Source organism: Ammospiza caudacuta, chromosome 4 (assembly GCF_027887145.1).
Source record: "Ammospiza caudacuta isolate bAmmCau1 chromosome 4, bAmmCau1.pri, whole genome shotgun sequence".
Taxonomy (NCBI): domain Eukaryota; kingdom Metazoa; phylum Chordata; class Aves; order Passeriformes; family Passerellidae; genus Ammospiza; species Ammospiza caudacuta.
Window position 1 is genome coordinate 29,436,512 of NC_080596.1, and position 21,638 is coordinate 29,458,149.

General features: G+C 46.8%; 1 protein-coding gene across 4 annotated transcripts in view; it reads left to right on the forward strand.

Annotated features, from left to right (window-relative positions):
* The window catches only part of SPRY1 (sprouty RTK signaling antagonist 1), a 136,012-nt gene extending 114,766 nt beyond the window's left edge, over positions 1 to 21,246 (forward strand). Inside the window, exons 1-2 of one of the 4 annotated variants that reach the window (XM_058804282.1) lie at positions 14,488 to 14,576; positions 18,433 to 21,246. In XM_058804282.1, the coding sequence (XP_058660265.1) occupies positions 18,488 to 19,450 (963 nt within the window). In that variant the 5' untranslated portion in view covers positions 14,488 to 14,576; positions 18,433 to 18,487 and the 3' untranslated portion in view covers positions 19,451 to 21,246. Of the gene's footprint in view, positions 1 to 14,487; positions 14,577 to 15,469; positions 15,693 to 16,256; positions 16,389 to 18,432 lie in introns of those variants that run through there. The other 3 variants (XM_058804283.1, XM_058804284.1, XM_058804285.1) reach the window with 3 other exon arrangements.
* Positions 21,247 to 21,638: the final 392 nt, after the last annotated feature.

Sequence of the window (21,638 nt, forward strand, 5' to 3'; positions counted from 1 at the left end):
AATCCCATCCCTGCAAACATTTATCCTTGTACCTGTATGGTGCCACATTTATCCACAGGGCACCAAATCTCTGGATACACACCAATATGCTTGAAGTGATTTTAAGTGTAGGAAGCTCCTCTTTTTATGCTTGGGTTTGTGGCATTTGATTTTTTTTAAAAAAGTAAGAAATTATAAAAAAATAAGCAATGATCAATTTGTGAAGTCCCCAGGAGGTGTCTGCTGCTTCCAGAAAATTCTGTTTGAAAAACTTTGCCGGTATGATGATTCCCTGTCTCTTTCCTAAAGAAAGATCACTGCTACTGTGGATGAGCAAATTGAAACATGGGTATGAGAATTCTGGAAAATGACCAAAAATTTGGTTTTGATCAAAACACAGGGGCAGTGTAGCCCTTTGATAATGCATCTTGCTGAGAGCTCTTGCACCCTGAGCCTCTCGTTGGAACTTACTGATGAGGGCACTGTAGGACAGAGCACTCCAGGAGCATCTCCTGTCATTTACAGGAGCAAGTTTTGATTCAGGGCTGACTCCTACAACGTGTTTTGCTGAACACCTCGTGCCTTGGCAGCCTCTCAGTTCTATTCCAGAGTGAGCCCATAAAAGCCTGAACACCTCTGTGCTGCAGAGCAGCTCAAAGATAGAGGCACTCTCTCTTCTGCTGGATTTTGTTGTGTTTCCATGAGATTTAATTTTAATAAAAGGATTGAGGCTCAGTGAATTTCAACAGAGAAGGCATCTGAGAAGAATATGTCTGTCCCATCCTCTCTTTTACTGCTTAGATTCCTAGGCTTACTTCTTTAAGTAATTTCTATTCTTTAAGTAATTTCTATTCTTTAACTTCTTTAAGTTTTTGAGAAATAGTCTTTTTCCTGCCTGCTGTTATCTTTTGGAGCTGGATTTTGGCCCAAATACTGCTTGAGTTGCAGAATTGTTAACATTAAATCAACTTCTCAACATTTCAGGCACACTTTGTTTAAATCTAAATCTACCTTTTTTCCTGCAATAACAACCTCTTGCAAAATGGTATAAAATGTCTTTTGACAGTTTTGCTAGAAATTACCAGGAGAATATTTGTGATCAAAATGCAAAATTGTCTTCACTTAACTTGAAAAAAACTTCAGTCCTGTGTTCTACCTACTGCATAAAACAGATTTTCACTGCAAGCATGATATACAATTCTTAATCCTAGAAGAAGGAATTAGGTTTATTGTGGATAATTTTCCTGCAGCCTCTAGATGAGAGCAGAGTATAACTTTTACCAAGCTCAGGTGCAAGGGCCAACATCAGAGACAAAATAAAGGTCATTTATTTTAAAGGTGGTTATTCAAAATCATTGAATTTAGACTTTAGATTTTAAATCAGCCCTTTCAAATATTATATCCTTAAAGCTGATTTTTGTGGATTCTGTATCCTGGCTCTTTCTTTTCAGCTTCTTTACTCATTTTGAATGTCAAAATGTGGTGATTCCCCTCTGGAAGCTGGACACATGCCAAACAATGCTCCAGGAACTGAGTATCCATGGAAGGCTGGGAGTGATGTTTCCTAGTGAAGCAGGAGTCTGACTCTGCTGATAAGAGTGTGAAGAGGGGAAAAGTGGAAGTCAAATCTGGAGTTTTGTCCTGTAGTGCCCAGGAAGATGAAGTTCAGTGATGGGCACAGGTTGGTGGGCAGGAGAACTGTCTCTGCTTATTGCAGTCAGGGCTGTGAGGAGCCTGACCCTGAAGGGTTTTGGTTCTTTCTCGTTCTGCCAGAGAAGGCAGCTGATGAAACAGAATTGCCAGCACTAGAAATGCTGGTGTCCAGGGACTGTGGTATCCTAGTATGTAGTGCTGGAACTGGGGAGGAATTGGACCGCAAAGATGAAGAGTCACCCACTAGAAGGTACAACCTTGGTAAAAGGCCCTGAAAGAATTAGTAAAAAGCAGGCACAGAGAACTTGCCTTGCTTGCTGTGATCCCAGAGTTGGGATGAAACCAGCTGTGCTTCCATTCACACTCCTGAGCTATGGGATTACTCCTGGGGCATGGCAAGTGGTTTGCAGTGGGGGCAGAGTTACATTTGGAAAATCAGGTTTACATTGGGACCCCTTTGTATTTGTATTTAATATTGTTGCTACAGTTGTAGTGAATTGGAATAATTTTTATCTCCTAGGAACCCCAAAATCTTTCGCTGATGTTTTTTTTTCCCTTGACATGGAAGACAATAGCAGAGGTGACATTAATGTGTGCAGTTCGATAGGCAGCTTTTCCAATGTAGTAGGTGCAAGAGGCAGAATTGCTGCTGTGGCTGGGCATGCTTTGCCCATTTGGCAGGCCAGCATCAAGAAGACAAACATTTCAGCTGAAACCTCCTCCTGATCTTGGGGTTTGTGTCTGCTCCTTCTGCAAGTGCTACCTGTTCATTTATTAACCTCCTCTGCTGGAAACTTCACGGAGCGTTTTCACCAGGGCTTTATGCGTTCTGTGTTAAACATTTTAAATGGCGTCATTCTTCCACACAGACTTAAATCCAACAGCTCCAGAGCCCTGACAGAGAAGGAGATGTGTGTTTTCTCTGTTAACTGGCCTGCCAAGGACAGGAGGGATGAGGGGGGAGAGCCCCTGTGTTTGCGTGGCGGGACTCCAGCGAGAGCGCAGGTGTTGGGAGAGAAGGCAATGGCAACCAGATGACATTCCTTCCCCTTGGACTAGCCATTGCTCAAACTGATTGTGGGTCCAGCAGTTGGACTGGATGATCTTAATGGTTCATTTCCAACCTAAATGATTCTGTGATACCCTTCCAACAAAAGTGTTGTCTGCGTGTGCCTGTGTAAAATCCATGACATTAAAGCTTGGGTTTCTCTGACTAAAAGATTACGGGGGTGGAATCACACTTGGCAACCACTGGGAAGATACAAGAAGGTAATCCAGACAGTGATTTATCCCAGCTGAGAAGTGAACTACCTTTCTGGAGGTGCTGATGGGGCAGCTGATGTCAGAAGAAGCCCTCAACACTTACCTAGAGAACACTTACCTTGAGGTAGATGGAAGAAATTGAAAGCAGCAACCCTTGATACATGGAGAAAAATATTTTATCAACTTGTGCAAATACATCCTGTTTGCCTAAATGATTATGGAAATGCTGCTGGTCTCTTCCTCTCACACCTGTGTGTGTGTGGCATTAACCATGCACCCCAGGGATTTTTTTAATCTCTTTTGCTAACACTGAGGAGTTTTCTCATCCCTGTTTGGTAAAATGGCTCTGCCATCAGCCAAGTGTGGAAAGGGCTTTGATAACATTCAAGGTGAAACACTTGTCAGCTCTCACTTTATCCAGGAACGGATTATCTGGGCTGTGGAATAATGAGGTCATGTCTTTCCTCCACACCGCTGGCAGGAGCTTCGGATTTCACACAGGGGCAGCTGCTTACACCAAGCCTGCTCTACTTAATGCCTTTAAAGCTACCCTGCCTCCCTGTCAGCGAGTTCTCCCCAAGCTGAGGGTGTGAAACTTGCTCACACAGCCTCCTTTGCAGGGCCTGTGAGGGGCTCCTGGTGCTTGGATTGCTGCGCTGTCCCAGAGTTGGGTGGCTGGGATGCAGGAGCACAGGATGTGAGAAGTAGAGTGACCTGTGCATGGCTACTGCACCTAAAATACAGGAATGTGGAGCAGGATTTGGGGGTGGGTGGACCAAAGCCATGCAGCTGTTTCCAGGTGTCCCATGAGCAGCTTGCAGTCTGAATCTGCAGCTTTAATGCAGAGCTGTGGCAGTGAGAGTGGCCATGGACATGAGAGATCCCTAAAGCACACAAGTTGTGGGTGTTAAAGCCTATGGGTGCTTAAGTAGATTAGCAAACAAACAAATCCTTTAATATTCTGGAATGCTTCCTCACCACCTAAGTAGGGATTATTCCACCAAGCCTTCTGCCTAGTGAAAAGTCTGCCTTTCAGATAGCTGTGCTCTTTAATGATTTGTACTCTTCAGTTAAAAAAAAAAGAAAAGGAAAGTCTGAAAGCGTATCAAAAGTGTCTGTGTGGATTTCAGGAAAAGCACAAAAATGATAAAAAGAGCTCTTAAAAATATTCAAGACCCTGTGAAAACTGAGGGTCTTGCTGCAGTGCAGGCAGTAGCATATGTAGGATGCTGCACCAAAAAAGTTCCTACAATTTTATCCTTAAAATTTGTTTTACACAGCCCACTACGACTCTATGTACAAATACGTGACACAACTTGCCCACCACTTTCTTCCTAGCACTGTGAAAATCTTGGTTAAACTGTCAGCTTTCTATCTGAAACATTCAGAAACAACCAGTTACCTTGGTCTGATTCCACTTCCAGGCTTTCATCATCTGGGATTTTGGTAAAAAGCTGCTTTTGTTAATGTGTAATGCCTCATAGTAACCGGTTACACTTTTACTACAAAGGGGTGTTTTATTTTCCCGAGGGATGAATAGTAATCAAGGATCAGCTGGTAGTGCCAAGTGCCCTGATAACACAATTGGCTGCATACAGCTTTGTTAGGCCCCTTCCTGCACTGCCTGGCTGGGAGACTTTAAGAGAAGATGTTGGGAGAGCTGTTCTTTACCTACTGGGCTGTGGGGGAGCTGAATTTTGGGATCACTTTGTCTGCTGGGTGAGGAGGTAAGAGCTGGCTTTGGAGCACATGAAGCCCTTGCTGATTAAGGACAGCAAGGGGAGGGTGGGAGAGGGGATGGATGGAGAAAATGCTTGAAAATAAACATGTGAATTAGAAAAGTTACCCTGAAATTCATCACTGACTGATTTTTGTGGAAATGTGTGGGGGTTGATGGAATTGGAAGGAGACAGAAAGTGGGAATACTGATTCTAATCAGAGTAGGGGCTGATTTGTGTTATTTTGATGCTGATTTAGGTGAGCTGAAGGAGGGCTGCAGTCACCCTAGCCGGTGGTAGGAAGTGTCTCACTGCTAAGCACAAAGTGGAGTCTGGCTTTGATCTCATTAACCCCATCAGCACTGGAGTAGCAGGTGTGTTTCTGGAGCTTGACTCTTTCAGACACTTGAGGTGCATAGAAAGGGGCAGAGGTTACTTCAGAACCAAAAAAGGTAAGACACAGATCTTCCTCTTGTGATTTTTTTCAGAAATTTAGGGTCTAGTAATGGTATCAAGAGAAATGAGGGGAATTCTGCCCCTTTTTTCAAAGAGAAGAGGAAAAGTTGAGGGAATAAAAATTTGAGAAGTAGGGATTTCTAAACTCCACAAGAAAAACAATGAGGTGGAGAAGAAGGAAAACCCACAGCAGCAATAACAGGAAGAGCATCTTGAAACAGCTTTGCACAAAGGTGGGCTTCATATCTTGCAGTCAGTTCTATTAGGATGTGACTTAGCCTGATTTTTTGAGAATACTCAATATCCTTAATAAGTGCCCTATGATTTTAAGCTGGATTTATCCTGCTGGATTGTCTTGGGAGGAAGGGTCACAGCTACAGAAGTTGAGCCCAAGCTGTGCAGACTACTTTGAGACTTCTGATTTAAAAATAGGATATAGAAGTAAAGTTGTGTGTTAGCTCTAAAATTCCACTGTTCCATCAATTAAGGGACCCCTACCTGCAATGACTTTGATAGTAGAGTGTGGGTGGAAGGAAAATAATTGTGGTTGTGACTTGCTGAGCCCCTCCAGTTGTAACACACTTGTCCTAAGTGAGGGCTGGAAACAAAACTCACATCATAACCTCAGGTTTTTAATCTCTGCAGATCATAATGAACTCTTTTGAAAGGGTGGTTGGAGGGTTAAGCTAGGAAGAACAAACTGGTAGTGTAATAACATCTATATTAAAAATAAAAAACTCCAACCAACCAACACAGATGTAATGTATTATATAATCTCTGTTAAACTTGCTCTGGGAAACCCTCCAAGAGCCAGTGTCAGTCTCCATTTTGTACAAGTCTGTACATAACCTTTGTAAGAATTTGTGTGAAGTTGGGTGGGGAAACAGAGAAACACAAAGTAAGAACAGAATGTAGCCTGGCCAAAGCCTTTCTGCAATGGTGCAGTAAGAGCAGGGACACAGGGGGGTTTGCTCCTTCCTGGGCCTTTCCCACCAAGCCACCCCCCCCAGCACAGGTGCTGTCAGCCTCTCTTAGTTGCTTACAGATGCAGCATTTAATTAAATCACTGCTAATAAGTAATGGATAGAATAAGACAGGGGCTATGCCACAGGGCTGTTTGTTCTCCAGGAGCTCGGGCACTGCCTGTCTCAGCATAGATGGTGTTCACTTACCTCCCAGCAGAGTAACTTGGAACAGAGTGCATTCAGGCAGGGTGTTTAGATACAGGGGGAAAGCTGCTGAAAACAGAGGAATTGTAATGATAAATCCCCTTGTGAAATGTGAAAGAAGCTTTTTACACTCTGCTGACAAAACATCAGCCCGACTGTATCGATCTACTGCTGAGCTCTTGTCAGCTTCTATCCTTTCCACCTTCCTCCTTCCCTGGAACTTCTGTCCTAGTCAGCTCTTCTTGTGACACTTTTGGAAGTCATCTCTCTTAACAGAGGTGTTGTTGTGCTGTTTCGTTCCCATTCCCTGCCAGGAAGGATTGTTTTCCTCTACACAATTCAGCAGAGCAGCTGCTGGCACTGAAAATATTGATGATGTGGAGGTGATTTGGAACATGGCAAGTTTCCTCAAACAAACAAGTAATGCAGTTACATTCATGGGCTTTGGCTGAGCTATCCTGTCATGAAATACACTGAGAAAATATTTTTTCAGGCTTTTTAAATTTTAGTCTGAAACCTAAGTTTAAAACAGAGCTGATGGACCAACTGCTGTCTAAGCTATCTTTAACAGGAACAGTAGGGCTGGTTTAGCTGTTCCTCAAGGAGCAGACAGGGAATAATTCCACATTTACTGCATCTCTCACATTAACTTTGAGTCTTTATAAACACAAACTAGGATATATATGAGTATGCTAGTACCTAACAGCATGTGGAAAGAGGGATGTGATTTAGAAAATGCATGCCTTGGACGTTCTCAGCATCTCAGCTTGGTTTTCCTGACATGATGCCTCCTTTCAACCCCTTTTTTCTTTTCCCACAAAGGTCTGACAGTAGGAATTGTCCCTTCCTGTCTTAGAAAGAACTCTTGAGCAAATTATTCTTTCTGTGTCTTCCTAAGAAGTGCTGAGCACTTTTACTTTATAGCAATTGGCACCCTGGAAAATTTAAGTCTGCAGAAGCTAATGAACCTACAGGAGTGTTTGTAATTGACTCAAAGTTGTTGCTTTTTCATGTGGCAAGTTTTAAAAAAACCAGCACATGGTTTTGAAAGGTAATTCTTGACATCAGTCCAGCTCCAAAAATGTTGTTTTCCATTTTCCTCCCATGTTTCACACTGTTGGTGTGTGATGAAATTCGAGTAGTGCTACTGCTGAGCTGCTATGCTCTTGTAGCCTTGTGGTGAGAGATCTTTTCCATGTCTTTTCAACCATAAAAGAGTAAAAGCAAGGTGTGGTGTTGGTTTGTTTGTTTTCTCCCCTGTACAAGACCTGCAGCAAAGACTCAAAGAATATGGTAAAATATATTGAATACTGATCTTAGGTGCATAAAAGTTTAAATTTTTTGTAAGTGGGACATTTGGAGGAGAATTAGAAAAGTCATGTTGGTTTGCTATGAGAACAGAGTGATGTGTAAGTTCTAACAGATTGATGTTTAGGGTTTGATAACTGCCCTCTGCAGAGCTGCAATCCAGCCAGGTGGTGACAGCTATTTCACTACTCTGAGAGGTATGGACATAAATAATAGCTGAGCAGTTGACCTCAATACCTGCTGGTGCTGAAGATGACCTTTCTTGAATACTCTGAGGTCTCTGTCTGGCCTTCCATGTAGAAAATACTAGAATCCACTAGGGAATTGTCAGGGATTTTTTGTTTGTTTGTTTGTTTGTTTAATAATCAGGGAATTACTTCAAACATTGAGTTCAGCCAGGCAGTGATGTCCACAGTTCTAAGCTAATATAAAATGTGTGTTTTCTGTTTTTCAACTGGACACACTTGTCATTCTTATCTTTATTCAGATGCTTCTTTTAGGTTAGATTATACTGCTGAAAACCTATGGAGAGATTGTTGTAGGCAACAGTGCAGTCCCTCTCTTGGGAATGCTATGGTATTACAGTGCTGCTCCAAGAAATGTCACCTTGCAGCAGCATCACTGCAGTGTTTTGGAAGGCTAATGGGTAGGCTAATTTCGGAGGAAATTCTATTTTCTGTGTAAATTTCAAAACTACTGAACTTGGGAGACAATAGAGACAGATCCTGGCTAGGCTTTGAGGTGGTTTAAACAGGGTATGTGTCAGTAATAGATGTGGTCTTGGCAGATGGAAATTCTCTGGCTTCTCAAAGACAGCATGTTTAACTGATCAGGGAAAGAAACAAGAATCACAGGAGTGGTTTCAAAGTAGAGAATTATGGAGGGAATCTAAAAGAGGGACCACCCCCCCAACACACACACAGAGTTTCTGGTGTCACAACCTCCCTGTGTTAAGTGTGTGCCTGTACATGTCCTCCTGGGTGGGAGCCAGCAGGAGAGGCAGTGCAAGCTTTCTCCATGGCTTGTGTGGAACTAGAGCAGCCTGTCTCCCACCCCACTGGAAATGAGGGGGTTTTCATCAGCAATGTGACAGTATGTGCAGGGGCATGTGTGTTTTCTGTTCTTCACTGTCAAGGGTTTTCCCAGTCCTTTTTGGTGGGAGAAATCTGACCTTTTCAACCCATAGGCTCTTGATGGATATTATTTTTTATGCTGTCTCCAAAATACCAAAGTCTCCTGACTTCCTCAATCTCAAAGGGAACCAAGGTTAACTTTGATTTCCCAGGAACAGAATCTGGCCCTTGACACTGAATATTCTTTGGCAGGTCGTTGTTACTACAGAGCAAAATTCCAAGATGTGACAGGCAAGCTCTTCTAGAGTACAACAAACCCCATCAAACATGCAGGGGGTGTCTTGGCACTTTATACTTGAATTGCCAAATGCAGAATCTGTCAGAGAAGTAAGACCCAGAAAATGGGAAAAAGATGAAAAAATAGAGGTTAATAGCAAATTATATTTTATCACTCTGTCATTGGGATGTGGGAAAGTGACATCACTGTAGTCTTGTAGATTTGTGGCAAGAGATTTCAGCAATAGAAGAGTAAAAGAAAGGTGGGGGGCTGTTTATTTGGTTTTTTTCCCTAAGAAGTTAAAATCTGTAAATATTCAAGTGAATGATGCTGTGGCCAGAATCCTATGTGAATCCTGTGACATGTTCCTTTTCTTGTAGCCGCTTTCTGGTGAGAAAGCAGTGACAGCTTCTGAGCTATCTGAGAAGCACATTTTCTTTAGCACCATTTGGTACCACACAAGTGTATGAAGGCTCAGAGGAAGAAGTTGCCATGAAAAAAATTGCCTGTTGCAAACTTCCCTTCAAGAGATCTATGGAAGAACTTCCTTGCTGTTTGCATTTGCCTGTTAAAATCTCTCTGAAATGCCTTTTAGTGGTAAAGCAGAACCAAGAACATGACACAGACGTGAGGCTACTGCTTCCCCACAGAAGCTGCTGCAGCCACAGAGGGAACCTAAACTTTGGTTGTTGACACACTGTTCTCGAGAGCAACAAGAGAGATTGTGTTCATTAGGCCAACCCCATCATTCTTGCTAAAAGCAGGCTCAGGTTTCCATGTATATTTTCAAATCAAATTAGAAACGCTGCTCCCGAGACCTCCTTCAGCTGACAGTGACGGATTGCACAACCTGATAAACAGGAGGCATTCCTGGAGCTGTGCTAACACCCCAGTCGCCACAAGTGCTGAGATTATAAAAACATGCACAGAGCCATGTATTTAAATTAGCAGAGAGCTTCTCCTCTTCCCCCAGTAAAGCAGCCCACTCCTGGGGAGAGGCCACTTCTCCAGCAGAAATGGGAAAGGTTTGTGTCTGTGCAAGGAATTGTGTCCCAGTGCAATGGAAAAGGCAGTTTGCTCAGTGCTGGGACAGGAGATAAGGACTTGTAGATAATTTATGGTAGATGAGAGTAAGTTATTATTGGTATTCAGTAATAATGACAATTTTACTTTTTCACAAAACTGTTTATACAGATGAAGATGGAGTCATATTAGCTAAAATAGTTAACAATTTATACAAAGTAAGGAAGATATGGTCAGTAGCTTAGAATATCTTGTGCACATGCAGGCAACCCGTGTAGCAGCTACACATGAAGGCTAGAGAGGCAGTTCTCCGAGGAAGATTAAACTTGATCAGGAAACAGTAACTATGGGTACCTGAAGGAGAGGTGTAGAGGTACCAAGTTGCCTGTATGTCAAAGGAGTGGTGGAAAATGAAGAGACTTGCTGTGGCCTACCCTTAGGAGAGTGAAGTTTTGCCTGTGGTTACCCAAGGAAAATTATTGGTTTCTTTGATACAGTGCAGGAGATGGGGAAGGGCAAGTGTGTTCTCAGACTCTCAGCCTATTTTACAGACTTTGGCATTTTCCTCCTGTTTAATTTGGGCACAGACTAAACCCCTCTCTCTGCAGCATTTCCCTGGTGCTTTGATTCCACATTCAAATGTTCATGAGGCAGGTTCACATCGAAGTTCGTCCCTTTGTTCTTGGAGGTTTGCCTGGCTGCTGCCTTTTACTGTCTCCTCTGCCTCTAAGAAAAACTGATGTTATCTCCTGAAGTGAAAACTACAGGTTCTATTTGTAACTGAGGATTTCCTGTGTGCCTTTCCCCAGCCCCAGCAGTGACGGCAAGAGGCAGCGGCGCACACGAGCTGTGCATCTTCAGAGAGCTTTGAGAACAGCCCCTGCGCAGGAGCTGAAGAAATCCCCAGCCACCCGTGCCTTTGATCTCAGATAAAGGTCAACCTGTCTGCTAGAAAGTGTGATGGGAAACGCTGCCACATCAGCCTTCGCTATCTCTTCCTTACGCTGAAGTGATTCACTGTGCGTGTCAGGGTATGCCTTCACCACAGCACTCATGGTGTTTGGCTCCTGGGAGCAGCTCTGTTTATCTCATGCACCAGCTTAAGCCAGGGCCAGCAAGATTTCATGAGAGCTGCTGAGAAACTGCCCACAGCACTTGTTATTACAGCAGTGTTCCAAAGCCTGTTGTTGCTTTGTTGGAGAGTTTTTAAATCATTAAATCATTTAGGTTGGAAAAAAATCTTTAAGGTCATTGAGTCCAGCCATCAACCCAGTGTCACCAATAAACCAGTCCCTAAGTGCCACATCTACACAACTTTTAAATCATTCCAGGGCTGGTGACTCAGCCAGCTCCCTGAGCAGCCTGTTCCAGTGCCTTCAGTGAAGAGTTTTTTCCTGCTCCCCAATCTAAATCTCCACTGGTGCAATTTGAGGCCATTTCCTCTTGCCTTGCAGTATATATATAGGCCTAGTGGTGTGTTAAAAAATTAGTTATGCTGCTCTTGTCCCAACAAGGATTCAGAGTTTCTGAGACTGTTCAAGCACTGACAACTACAAAGTTCCACCTGACCCAAACTCAAAGTTGCTGACACACAAAGCTTTGGAGAGCTGCAGGTTCCAGTTGGTTCTCCTGATGCCATCTCTGCAAGATCATCACTGGTGAGGGAAGTAACTGACCTACACATGCTACAGGTAAGACTGGCACAACAATTTGGTTCATAATTTTGTTATAAATGCTAATGGAGGGGGGTGTTTTGCCTTTGAATTCCTCTGTAACCTTAGAAATGTTGTTGCAGCTGTGAAGATTGGTTATGAAGTGACAAGTAACATGCATAAAGGGAAGCACTTCCCCTGCTGAGTCTCCTCAAAGCCATGTTGGCTTTGTGACTGGGGCTGATTGTGTGTCTTCCTTCCTTCTGGGATTTGTGCCTTAGCAAGGCTAAGTGATGCTGCTTAGGGAGCAAAATAATAATATTTCCAGGTGGGATCCATGGAAATAGTTGTTACTGATGGTGGGAGGATCACAGTTTATCCAGTGCATCTTTACAAAGGTTACTTGTCACTTAGAGATAAAAGTTGCTTCTAGGTGTGGATTAGGAAGAAAACCAAACAAAAAGCTAAGCAAGGAATGTGGTTTTGATCTGTCCAGTGCGCCTTCTGGCACTCGGGCTGCCATGAGGGAGAAGTAGCATGTGACTGCAGAAGGTGGGGATTATCTCCAGTACCTGATCCTCAAAGTGAAAGTGGAAACAGGGGTTGGACGACTGCTCTGGGCCATCATTCAGTCTCTTGAACCCCATTCCAGACAGGTTTTTCTGAAGGATTTACTTCAGGCACACAGGGCTGGTCTCTATTGACTTGGTGTCAGCTGAGCCACCTGTAGATGACGGTTTGGAGATAGAAAATAACTTGGTTGCATCAGATTCCTGCCTGAGCATCAATCCTCAAATTAAGGCCATGCCAGGATGTAGCCATAGGTGCCAGTTCATTCTCCAGAATGTAGCTCTCCTTTTTCTAATCAGAACTTCTCATTGCTATAATTTTCAGGATTAATCTAGTGAGATGGACTTCTGTGAGGTGCAGGAATGTTTGCTTGATCCTGTGGAGAGCCTTTGGATATCTCTGGAGGGTTTTTCCTTCTTTCTGTGAAGTATTAATTCAGGTGCCAGGTGATAGTGAACACCTGCCAGTACTCTTGGTTATTTGACTGACCCATTTAAGCCTGGTATTATGTTTCTAAAATCAAGCTCTCACACTTGGCATAGATTTTTTTAAGGTGGTCCTGGCTTAGAGATGTGAAAGGAGAGGTGTTGAGTTGTTTTTAGGGTTGTATCCTAGGAAAAATGTATATGAACTTTTGTGAGAACAGAGCCCTGCTACTTCCAAAGGCTCCAAGATGAACTCACACCACTAAGACTACTCTGCAGGAGTAGTGTTTTTTTTTTAATTTTCTTAATCATTTTGGTTCTTCAGTTGGATTTTTTTTCCCTTCATAGGTTTTTGTAACTCTTATAGGTTTCAAAGTTTTCAGATAGATTTCACTGAAAATGATTTTGTACTTTGTGCTCAAGGTGTGCCTGAGAATGCTTTTGGTGAACAACCACGCTTTCTAAATCCCACAGCAATATTAATACTGATTTGGTGTGTTTTCATTTCACACCAAGGATTTTTATGCCATTGTTTGTCCTTTGAGCCTCTCTCATTGGAGAATGGTATTTATGGTTTGTCTGTATCAGCAATCTGTTAATTACAAACTCAGAAGTATTAGGAGTCGTACTGTCACTAGTAATATATTCTAGTATTCAGTATAGAACCTCTAATGCATGCAAATTTTATTTCATAGAGAGATAGGTGATTCAGGTAAGGGTTGTGCATAATGATGGAAATTTTAAAAATGCAGTTCAGGTGATTTCTTTCCAAACTTACTAAAGTTTAATGGAAAACAACTGTGCTACATCCACGAGTGTGAGCTGGGTGCACAGACTGTCACCGAGTGCCCCCTTTGTGGTACAATCCTGTTTGTAGGGATTGTTTGCCTTTGGATGTATGCTCCTGCTAAGCAGCTCCACATATCCTTAGCACATACTTCTTTTCTTTGGGGCAAAAGGTGGGAGAATGGTTTTTTTCTGAAAGAGATTGCTAGTGTGTTTCAGATAAACTTAAGGCTGAGTGGTGTTTAGCCAAGTACTGGAAGCCTCAACTATTCCAATACTTTACATGCTGTTATGAAATAATTCTCAGAATTTGGATGTGCTTTACATTATTTTCCCATGTTCTTTTGGTGGCCTGTTTAAATACTCCACTCAATGAGAAAAACCAAACCAAACCCCCAAAAATCATATGCCAAAGGTAATATCTAGCCATAAAGCTACTGGCTTGGAAAGCATCCCTGTATCTCTTTGGCACCATGGCAGAGATGCAGTGGTGAGCTTTGGGAACGATGGCAAGAGCCGCTTCCTATCTCCTGGCAGGATGACAAGAGGGAATGCTCTTCTCGGGTCCTCAGCTGCCTCTGCAATAGTCAGAAAGAAGCAGAAAATATCTTGTGAATATAAACGAAGGGCTGTTCCACCTGGCTTGAAGGGCGCTGACGGTAAAACACAGTCAGGAATCTCTCTGTAACGCTGTCAGAGGAGCGTGGCAGAACTTCAGCCCTTGAGCAGAGCCCAGTGCCCGGCGGGGCCGCGGCAGCTCCATGAGCGCAGGCGGGGGCAGCGTGTGCGGACCGGGCAGCTCCGAGCTGCGCCCGGCCGAGCCCCCGGAGCGCTCCCTCTGCCGGCGGGGCCTTGGGGCCGGGAGGAGCCGCGGCTGCGGGACAGTGCGGGCCCGGGGCCGCAGAGGGGCAGGTCCTCCCTCCCTCCCTCCTTCATTCCCTCCCGCCCTCCTTCCTTCCCCGGCGGCCCGCGGGAGCGGCCGTGCCCGCGCGGGAGCGGCTCCCGGCGGGAGGGCGGGGAATCCACGCCGGGATTTCGGAGGCACACTGACATCAGGGGGGCGCGGCCGGCGGCGGGCGGGGGCTACGCGCTGAAAGGCGGCGAGGCGCGGCCCGAGTCACTCCGGAACGGCGGCGGGGCAGCGCGGAGCGGCTGCCGGCACTGCCCGGGCTGGATCCTAGCCGCCAATGTGCCGCGGGAGGCGGGCGCTCACCCCGGCCCTAGGTAAGCCCGGGCGGCGCTCGCCTCGCCGCGCGCCCACCTCCCGCCGGGTCAGGTGCGGGCGGGCGGCCGGGGCTCCCCGCGCCGCGCTGGGGGCGGCCGCGCTGCGAGGCGTGCGGAAGGTGCGGGCGAACCGGCGCTCGCTGCTCCGCGGGGCACCGGGCGGGAGAACGGGGGGCTCGGCTCCCCGGGCCGGCAGCACTGAGCTGGGCGCGATTCGCTGCTCGCAGAGAAGCTCCGGCTCGGTACTCGCCCGGCGCGGGGTCTCCGGCGCGTCGGAGCTTTGCGCGACCCTCTCGAGCCTGCGGAGACCTCGGTGCCAGACTGCGGCGTGCGGGGTCGCCTCTCCCCGCCGCGTCCTGCCCCTGCCCCGAGCCTGTCACTCGGCCCCGGCAGCGACAGCCAGCACATGGCTGTGTGCGGGGAGCTCGCAGGGCTATTGCATTGCGCTGCCTCTGGCTTCGTTCGCAGTTCGCTGAGCTCTGCCTGGAAAGCCAGAGCCGCTTCTTGATCGCTTTAAAAAGAAAATTAAAAATCAAAACGAAAAAGAAAAAACCCAACCCAGTCTTTCGCACCAGAGGTTGTGGTTGCACTTTGCCAGACGGGACTTGCGGTAAGGACCATGCGGTGAAGCCGAGCGCCGGAGCGGGACCGCAGCGCTGCACTCTGCGATCGCAGAGGGAAATAACAAACAGCCGGAGCGGGAGCCGCGCACCCGCCGCCTCTTCCCGGAGACCTGCATCGCAACAAGCACCGCTGCTTGCCGCAGCCTGCAGCCGCCTGAGGCTCGTTCCACACACTCCGCTTTGCAGGAAGGGCTGGATTTGCTCCCCGTCGCCTCCGGACCGAGAGAGCTGCGGCCGAAGGAGAGCGCCGCTTCCACGGGCGGCCGGGGCCGCTGCATGCTGAGCTCCGGGAGAGGGGAGCTGCGGTGGGCAGGAGAGGGGGGCTTTTCTCCGCTGGCCCAGTAGACCTGGAGATCGGCGAGCGCGGGCTGTGCGGGGACGAGGAGCGCAGCCCGCCGGCCTTCCCCGCCCCGGCGGCCGGGAGAGCGAGGAGCCGAGGCCCCGCCGCCCCCGCCCGCTGGATTTGCCGTTCCCGGCGGCTCCCTGCACATCAGTAAGTTGGGACCCGCCGTGCGCTCACAGCGGGGCCGGCGCTGCCGCAGCCAGCAGGTGCCGCGGCGCGCTGCGGCGCCCGCCCGGTGAGGGGCGGCCCCGACCACCCTCCCACCGTCCCGCTCCCGGAATGGAGGCACCGTGCTGCTGCGGGAAGGCTTGCTAGGGACCGTGGCCGGCTGCGAACGCGCAGAACGTCAAAAACACCCCCAAACGCTCCTCGCAGGTGGGGGCTGGAGGGGCTGAGGCGGGGGTGCCGAGCCGCAGCGCGGGGAAACCCCGGGGCTGAGCGGCCGCTCGGCTGCCGCTTTAAGCGCCAGGTAATCTGCCCTCCCGAGGCAGGGACGGGCTAAGATTTGCCTTCCCCTGAGGAAGAGAGAGAGGAGGGAAAGGAAGGAAAAAAAAAAAAGCCTATGTTTTCATTCATAACTTTTTTTTCTTCCCCTTTTCCCCTCCTCTTCCTTCCTCTCCGTCAGCGCCGTGATCCGCTCCGCTCCGCTCGGGGCGCAGAGGGCGCCGCGCCGCCGCCGCCCGCCCGGGGCTGCGGGGAGCAGGGCGGAGCAGGGCGGGCCGGGAGGTCTGGCGGCGTGTCCGAGCGGGTGTGGAGAAGGGGAGGGAAGCGGGATCCCACCCCCGAGGTGCGGGGAGGGAGTGCAGCCGCGGGTGCAGAACCGTGAGGGCTCTCGCCGCCTGCGCCGTACGTTATTTTATTATTTTGTTGTACTCGTTTTTATTTCATTGTCCGGGGGGAAAGCAGTTTACGAGCGATCTGCGCGGGGGTGGAGGTGGCTGGTTCAACTCTCGCCCCGGTCTGCAGCTGGGCTTGTCAGTCTGCGCCGCGTTGATGTTGCGCTTTCCCCCCAAAGATGGCACTGGATGTCTTTCGCATTTTCTTGGGATATTGTTTTTCATCCCCTAGGGAGCCCAGCTCCTGGCTGGTACAGCTGTAAATCTTTCCCTTTTCGCATTCATTCACCCTTGGTCTGTTGTGGATTTGTATTCAGTGCTCGTGAGGAAGGCTGCTTCTTGTGTGGGGTAGGAGGAAATTCTTTGCTGGAGAGTGGCGAGGCACTGGCCCAGGAAAATAACTGTGAATGCACCCATCCCTGGAAGTGTCCAAGGCCAGGTCGGATGGAGCTCTAAGCCCCCTGGTCTAGTGGAAGGTGTCCCTGCCCATGGCAGGGGCTTTGGGACTGCAGAGTCTTTTAGGTCCCTTCCAACCAAGCCATCCTGTGATTCTGTTCTGTGAATTAGAAGCGAGAGTGTTTGGTTTTCTGTTTAATCTGGTGACCACAAAGCCCACACAGGTGATGTTAGATGTAAAATGAAATCTTTGACTACTGGATGAGGACAAAGATGTGTCACGGCAGACGCTGTCACTTTCTGCCCATGGTGACTGCCTGCTAGAAGAAACATTTCCTCCTCTTGTTCTTCCTGTGCTTCCACACCATGGTGCCTTTTACTGTCTGGAGTGGGGAACAGCTCCATGCTGGCTGTGGTCTGGGTACACAGGATACTCTAGTGGCATTATTGGATGAGGTTTTGAAATGCGTGATAGCACTCACCTTTCTCTGCTTTCAGGTAAACACATCCCGGGGAGGGCGTCAAAAGGCACTTTTCCTCTGGTTGGCAGTAAAGAAAAGCAGTTTGTTGTCTTGGTTCCCTGCATAAATGTGGCACTTTAATACTCAGCTACATTTTGGTGTAGGTGCAGAACTGTCACTGCAGTTTTCTCAGTGTTGCAACCTTCGAGTCTCTCACTAGGCAGGATGGAAAGGGATGGAAACATGTAACATCTCACCTATTTTGCCACTATTTAAAAGATAGACGAGCAGATATTCTGTTTATTTGAGAAGCTTTTAATCTCTCTTTTGAAAATGGGTTTGTTCTTTGTTTGTGTTTTGAGGTTCTTGTTGAGGGGTTTTTGTCTGCTCTTAACGTTCTCATGAACGTTCAGGTACTTTTTGTTTGACACCTAGTTCATCTAAGCCTTTTCTAGCCCATTCTTCTTTCACACTCCGGCCTGTGGTCAGGAAATATTTGAAAACAGGCTGTTTGCACCCTTGCTTTAATTATATAAAGGAGCATAATAGATGTGTAGGCTGAGTTACTTTCTCACAGAAAATGTCTTGGCCACTTGACAGCACTTAGTTCAGGACTCTGTAATGCACATACGTCACATGAAGAGGGAGACTTTCCAAATGCACTAGGAAGCAAATCTGTGGAGCCTTCTGATGCTGCACATTCAGGGAGAAGAGTGAGAACTGGGCTCGTTCCTCACTCTGCCATACGGAACAGGAACATGACCGTAGTGGTGTTCTTGGCTGTTTCCAGCTCAGTGTCAGGGGCATTCGGAATTGCTGTTGCTAGAGACAGATGCTGAGTTCAGTAGCAAGGGAGAGGCACTTCCCATGGCTTGCCAAGAAGGCATACAAGTTAATACTGGATTTTTATTTTTTAATTTTTTTTTTAAATGGCATGGGGTCTCCTTTGCATTCCTGATCCATGATGCCATACCCAGACTCTCCCCATTGCTGGACTTTGGCCAGATCCTCAGCACTGCTGTAATCCCCTGCTGAAAGTGATCAGTACCAGGTGGCTGGGACAGTTTGGGCTTTGCCAGATCATTTCTGTTTTCAGAAAGTATCCGGTGCTTTATCCCTCCGCTGCCCTTGATCTCGAGTGTGTATATGTACACACGCAGTGTTTATTTACACCTTCTGTCTCCTTCCTTATTTCAGGATTTCAGATGCATGCCAGGTTCCCGCTGAATGCCAGCAGCAGAGATCACTACAGATGGAGCCCCAAAGTCAGCACGGCAGCGGCGGCTCCCTGGTGGTGATTCAGCAGCCCTCCCTGGACAGCCGGCAGCGCTTGGACTATGACAGGGACGGCCAGCCCGCCACCATCTTGTCACTGGACCAGATCAAGGCCATCAGGGGCAGCAACGAATACACCGAGGGGCCGTCGGTGGTGAAGAAGCCGGCTCCGCGGACGGCGCCGAGGCAGGAGAAGAGCGAGAGGACTCACGAGATTATACCGATAAATGTGAATAACAACTACGAGCACAGGCCCGGCCAGGCGGGGCACGCGGCCCACCCGCAGAACGCCAGGGCTCCCGTGCTGAGCCGCTCCACCAGCACGGGCAGCGCGGCCAGCTCCGGCAGCAACAGCAGCGCCTCCTCGGAGCAAGGGCTGCTGGGGCGCTCGCCGCCCTCCCGGCCGGGCTCCGGCCACAGACCCGAGCGGACGATCCGGGCGCAGCCCAAGCAGGTGGCGCTGATCGTGGACGATCTGAAGGGGCCTCTGAAAGAGGACTTGACGCAGCACAAGTTCATCTGTGAGCGGTGCGGGAAGTGCAAGTGTGGGGAGTGCACGGCGCCACGGGCCCTGCCCTCCTGCCTGGCCTGCAACCGGCAGTGCCTGTGCTCGGCTGAGAGCATGGTGGAGTACGGCACCTGCATGTGCCTGGTCAAAGGCATCTTCTACCACTGTTCCAACGACGATGAAGGGGACTCGTACGCGGATAATCCCTGCTCCTGCTCCCAGGCACACTGCTGTTCTAGGTACCTGTGCATGGGAGCCATGTCCTTGTTCCTGCCTTGCTTGCTCTGCTACCCTCCGGCCAAAGGATGCCTAAAACTCTGCCGGGGCTGCTACGACCGCGTCAATCGTCCGGGCTGCCGGTGCAAGAACTCCAACACGGTCTATTGTAAACTGGAGAGCTGCCCCTCCCGGGGTCAGGGCAAGCCCTCATGATTTTGGGAGGGAGGTTTACTTCCTCCAACTTCAGTTTTTCAGGTTGTAGCTGATTTTTTTTCCCTCTCCCCATCTTTTCTTCTTCCCCCCTCCTCTCCCATTTTGGGAGGACTGTTGCTTTCCTTTCCTTTCTGTCTGCCCAACTCCAGACATATGAGCTCTTCCCCTTGCATCTTTGCTCTCCTCCTCCTGCTGACTTGACTGAGTGTGGAGCGATTCATGCAGTCACTGCTGCTCTTTGGTAAGTGTGGACCTGGGATCTGCACCTGCCGCTCCTTCGGGCAGGGTCTTTGAGTTTGTAACTGAACCACTCCTGAAAGAGACAGTGAGGGCTCACTGGGCTCTTGAAGCTTCTTGCTCTGTGAATATCTTCCCAAAGATGTTTTTTTTTCTTTGTTCTCAGCAAGTTATGTTTTTTTTTCTCCTTAACCTACTGGGTGCCAAGGAAGAGTAACTTTCCTGAGTGAGCTGGATTGTGAAATAACTTTTTGTGTGTGTTCTTTCTGGAGAGGGATGTAAAATAAAGGCTTCACCAAATGAAAGGCCTGACTCTTCTATAAGCAGCCTGCTTCTTTTTTGCATCTTTTTTTTTTCCCCTCTCTCTTTTTCTCTTAACTTTTGGAACATTCTCAGACCTGAGAATTGTCCAGCCTTTTTTTTTTTTTTCTTTTTTCTTTTTTTTTTTTTTTAACATTTTCAGTGTAACTTCAGTTTTTGCTACACTATGTAGATCTTCACATTGGAGACATTGTGGCTGCAACATACTCATTTGTTTCTTTTGCTGTCCAGTCTTTGAAGGATATTGCTTACTCCACCCTCCTAATCCAGTTTTTATAGTCTGTCAGTATCAGTTGATATTAAAGTTGGTGGTGTTCATATATCCAAACAGCCTTCAGGTGTCATTGAGTCACCTAAATGTTCTTGAATCCTTCAAGTCTCTTGTGATCCTTTGGCTTAGTGAGTTTAGCTTTGCTCTGTACTTTATAATTTTATTCTGTCCCTGTTTTATTGCCTTAGCCACAAATTGTGGTCCTTTTTTGTATATTTTATGTATAAAACACAAAGTTGAATCCCAACTATTTTTAAGACAAAAGTCTGTTAAAACTTTTTTTATTGTAAAGAATATTTATTATGTGAATCTCTATTATTTTATGATATTTATTGCAAAAGACTTCAAAAATGTACTCATGTCTGAATATAACAAAATATCAATACTTAACGAAATAAGGATGACACGAAGAAAGTACATATGTTAACTATAATGCAGAAAATATATTAATTAATGAAAATGCCTCTGGAGTTCTTTTGTTACAATGATAGGTTGTGAGCTACCTGTGTGTATTGCTGGGCTCTTCCTCCTCCTTCAGGTCTGTCAGGTGACAAATAACCTCCTATTGATACTTCAAAGCCACTAGTCTGTGCTCTAGTTTAGTTTACCTAATTTTAAGTTTAAGCCAACTATGTATCAAATAAGGGATGTTTAATACAATTGAATCTGTGTTGTGCTTAACAGTGCCAAGAAATAGAGGCTCTATTTATTTACCAAAGCATTTGGAAATACATTTGTGGAGGAGGAAACCACAACTTCCAAGTTGGTTTCTTTTTTGGTGTTTGGTTTGTTTTGTTTGTTTTGTTTTTTGTTTTTTTAAGGAATACCACATTAACATGCAAAGCCATTTTAAATTTTCCTATATAGAACTTCCTGGCTGGTTAAATTGTGCAGCAGCGGAAGAAATTAATCTCCCCACCTCAATTCTAAATAAAAAGCTTGGAGCCAGGATGAAAAATAGTGATTGTGTTGCTGAGTTTGGTAGCTTTGAAATCTGGGAATGTGTGTGTTTGGGCCTATGTCTATGACTTATTTGGTTTTTTTCCCATAGTTTTCCAATGTCAACTGAGTCTTCTGTCTTTAAATTAAAGGCTCTTAAGGTTGACCTAAGTGTCACAGCTACTTGTGGCCATTTAACACACATTCAACAGAAAAAGCTTTTCATTAACAGTGAATGGGGAGACCTCATTCTTTTCCTTATGTGGGTCAAGGCTACATCACTATTCTCCTGAACTTTAAAAGTTTTAAATGGATGCAATTTCACATGGCGTTCAGAGTAAGTGGTTCTAGAGAAACTCCACTTCAGAACAGAGCAGTGACTTGACAAATGTGTCATATCTTGCTCTTTTTTGAAGTCCT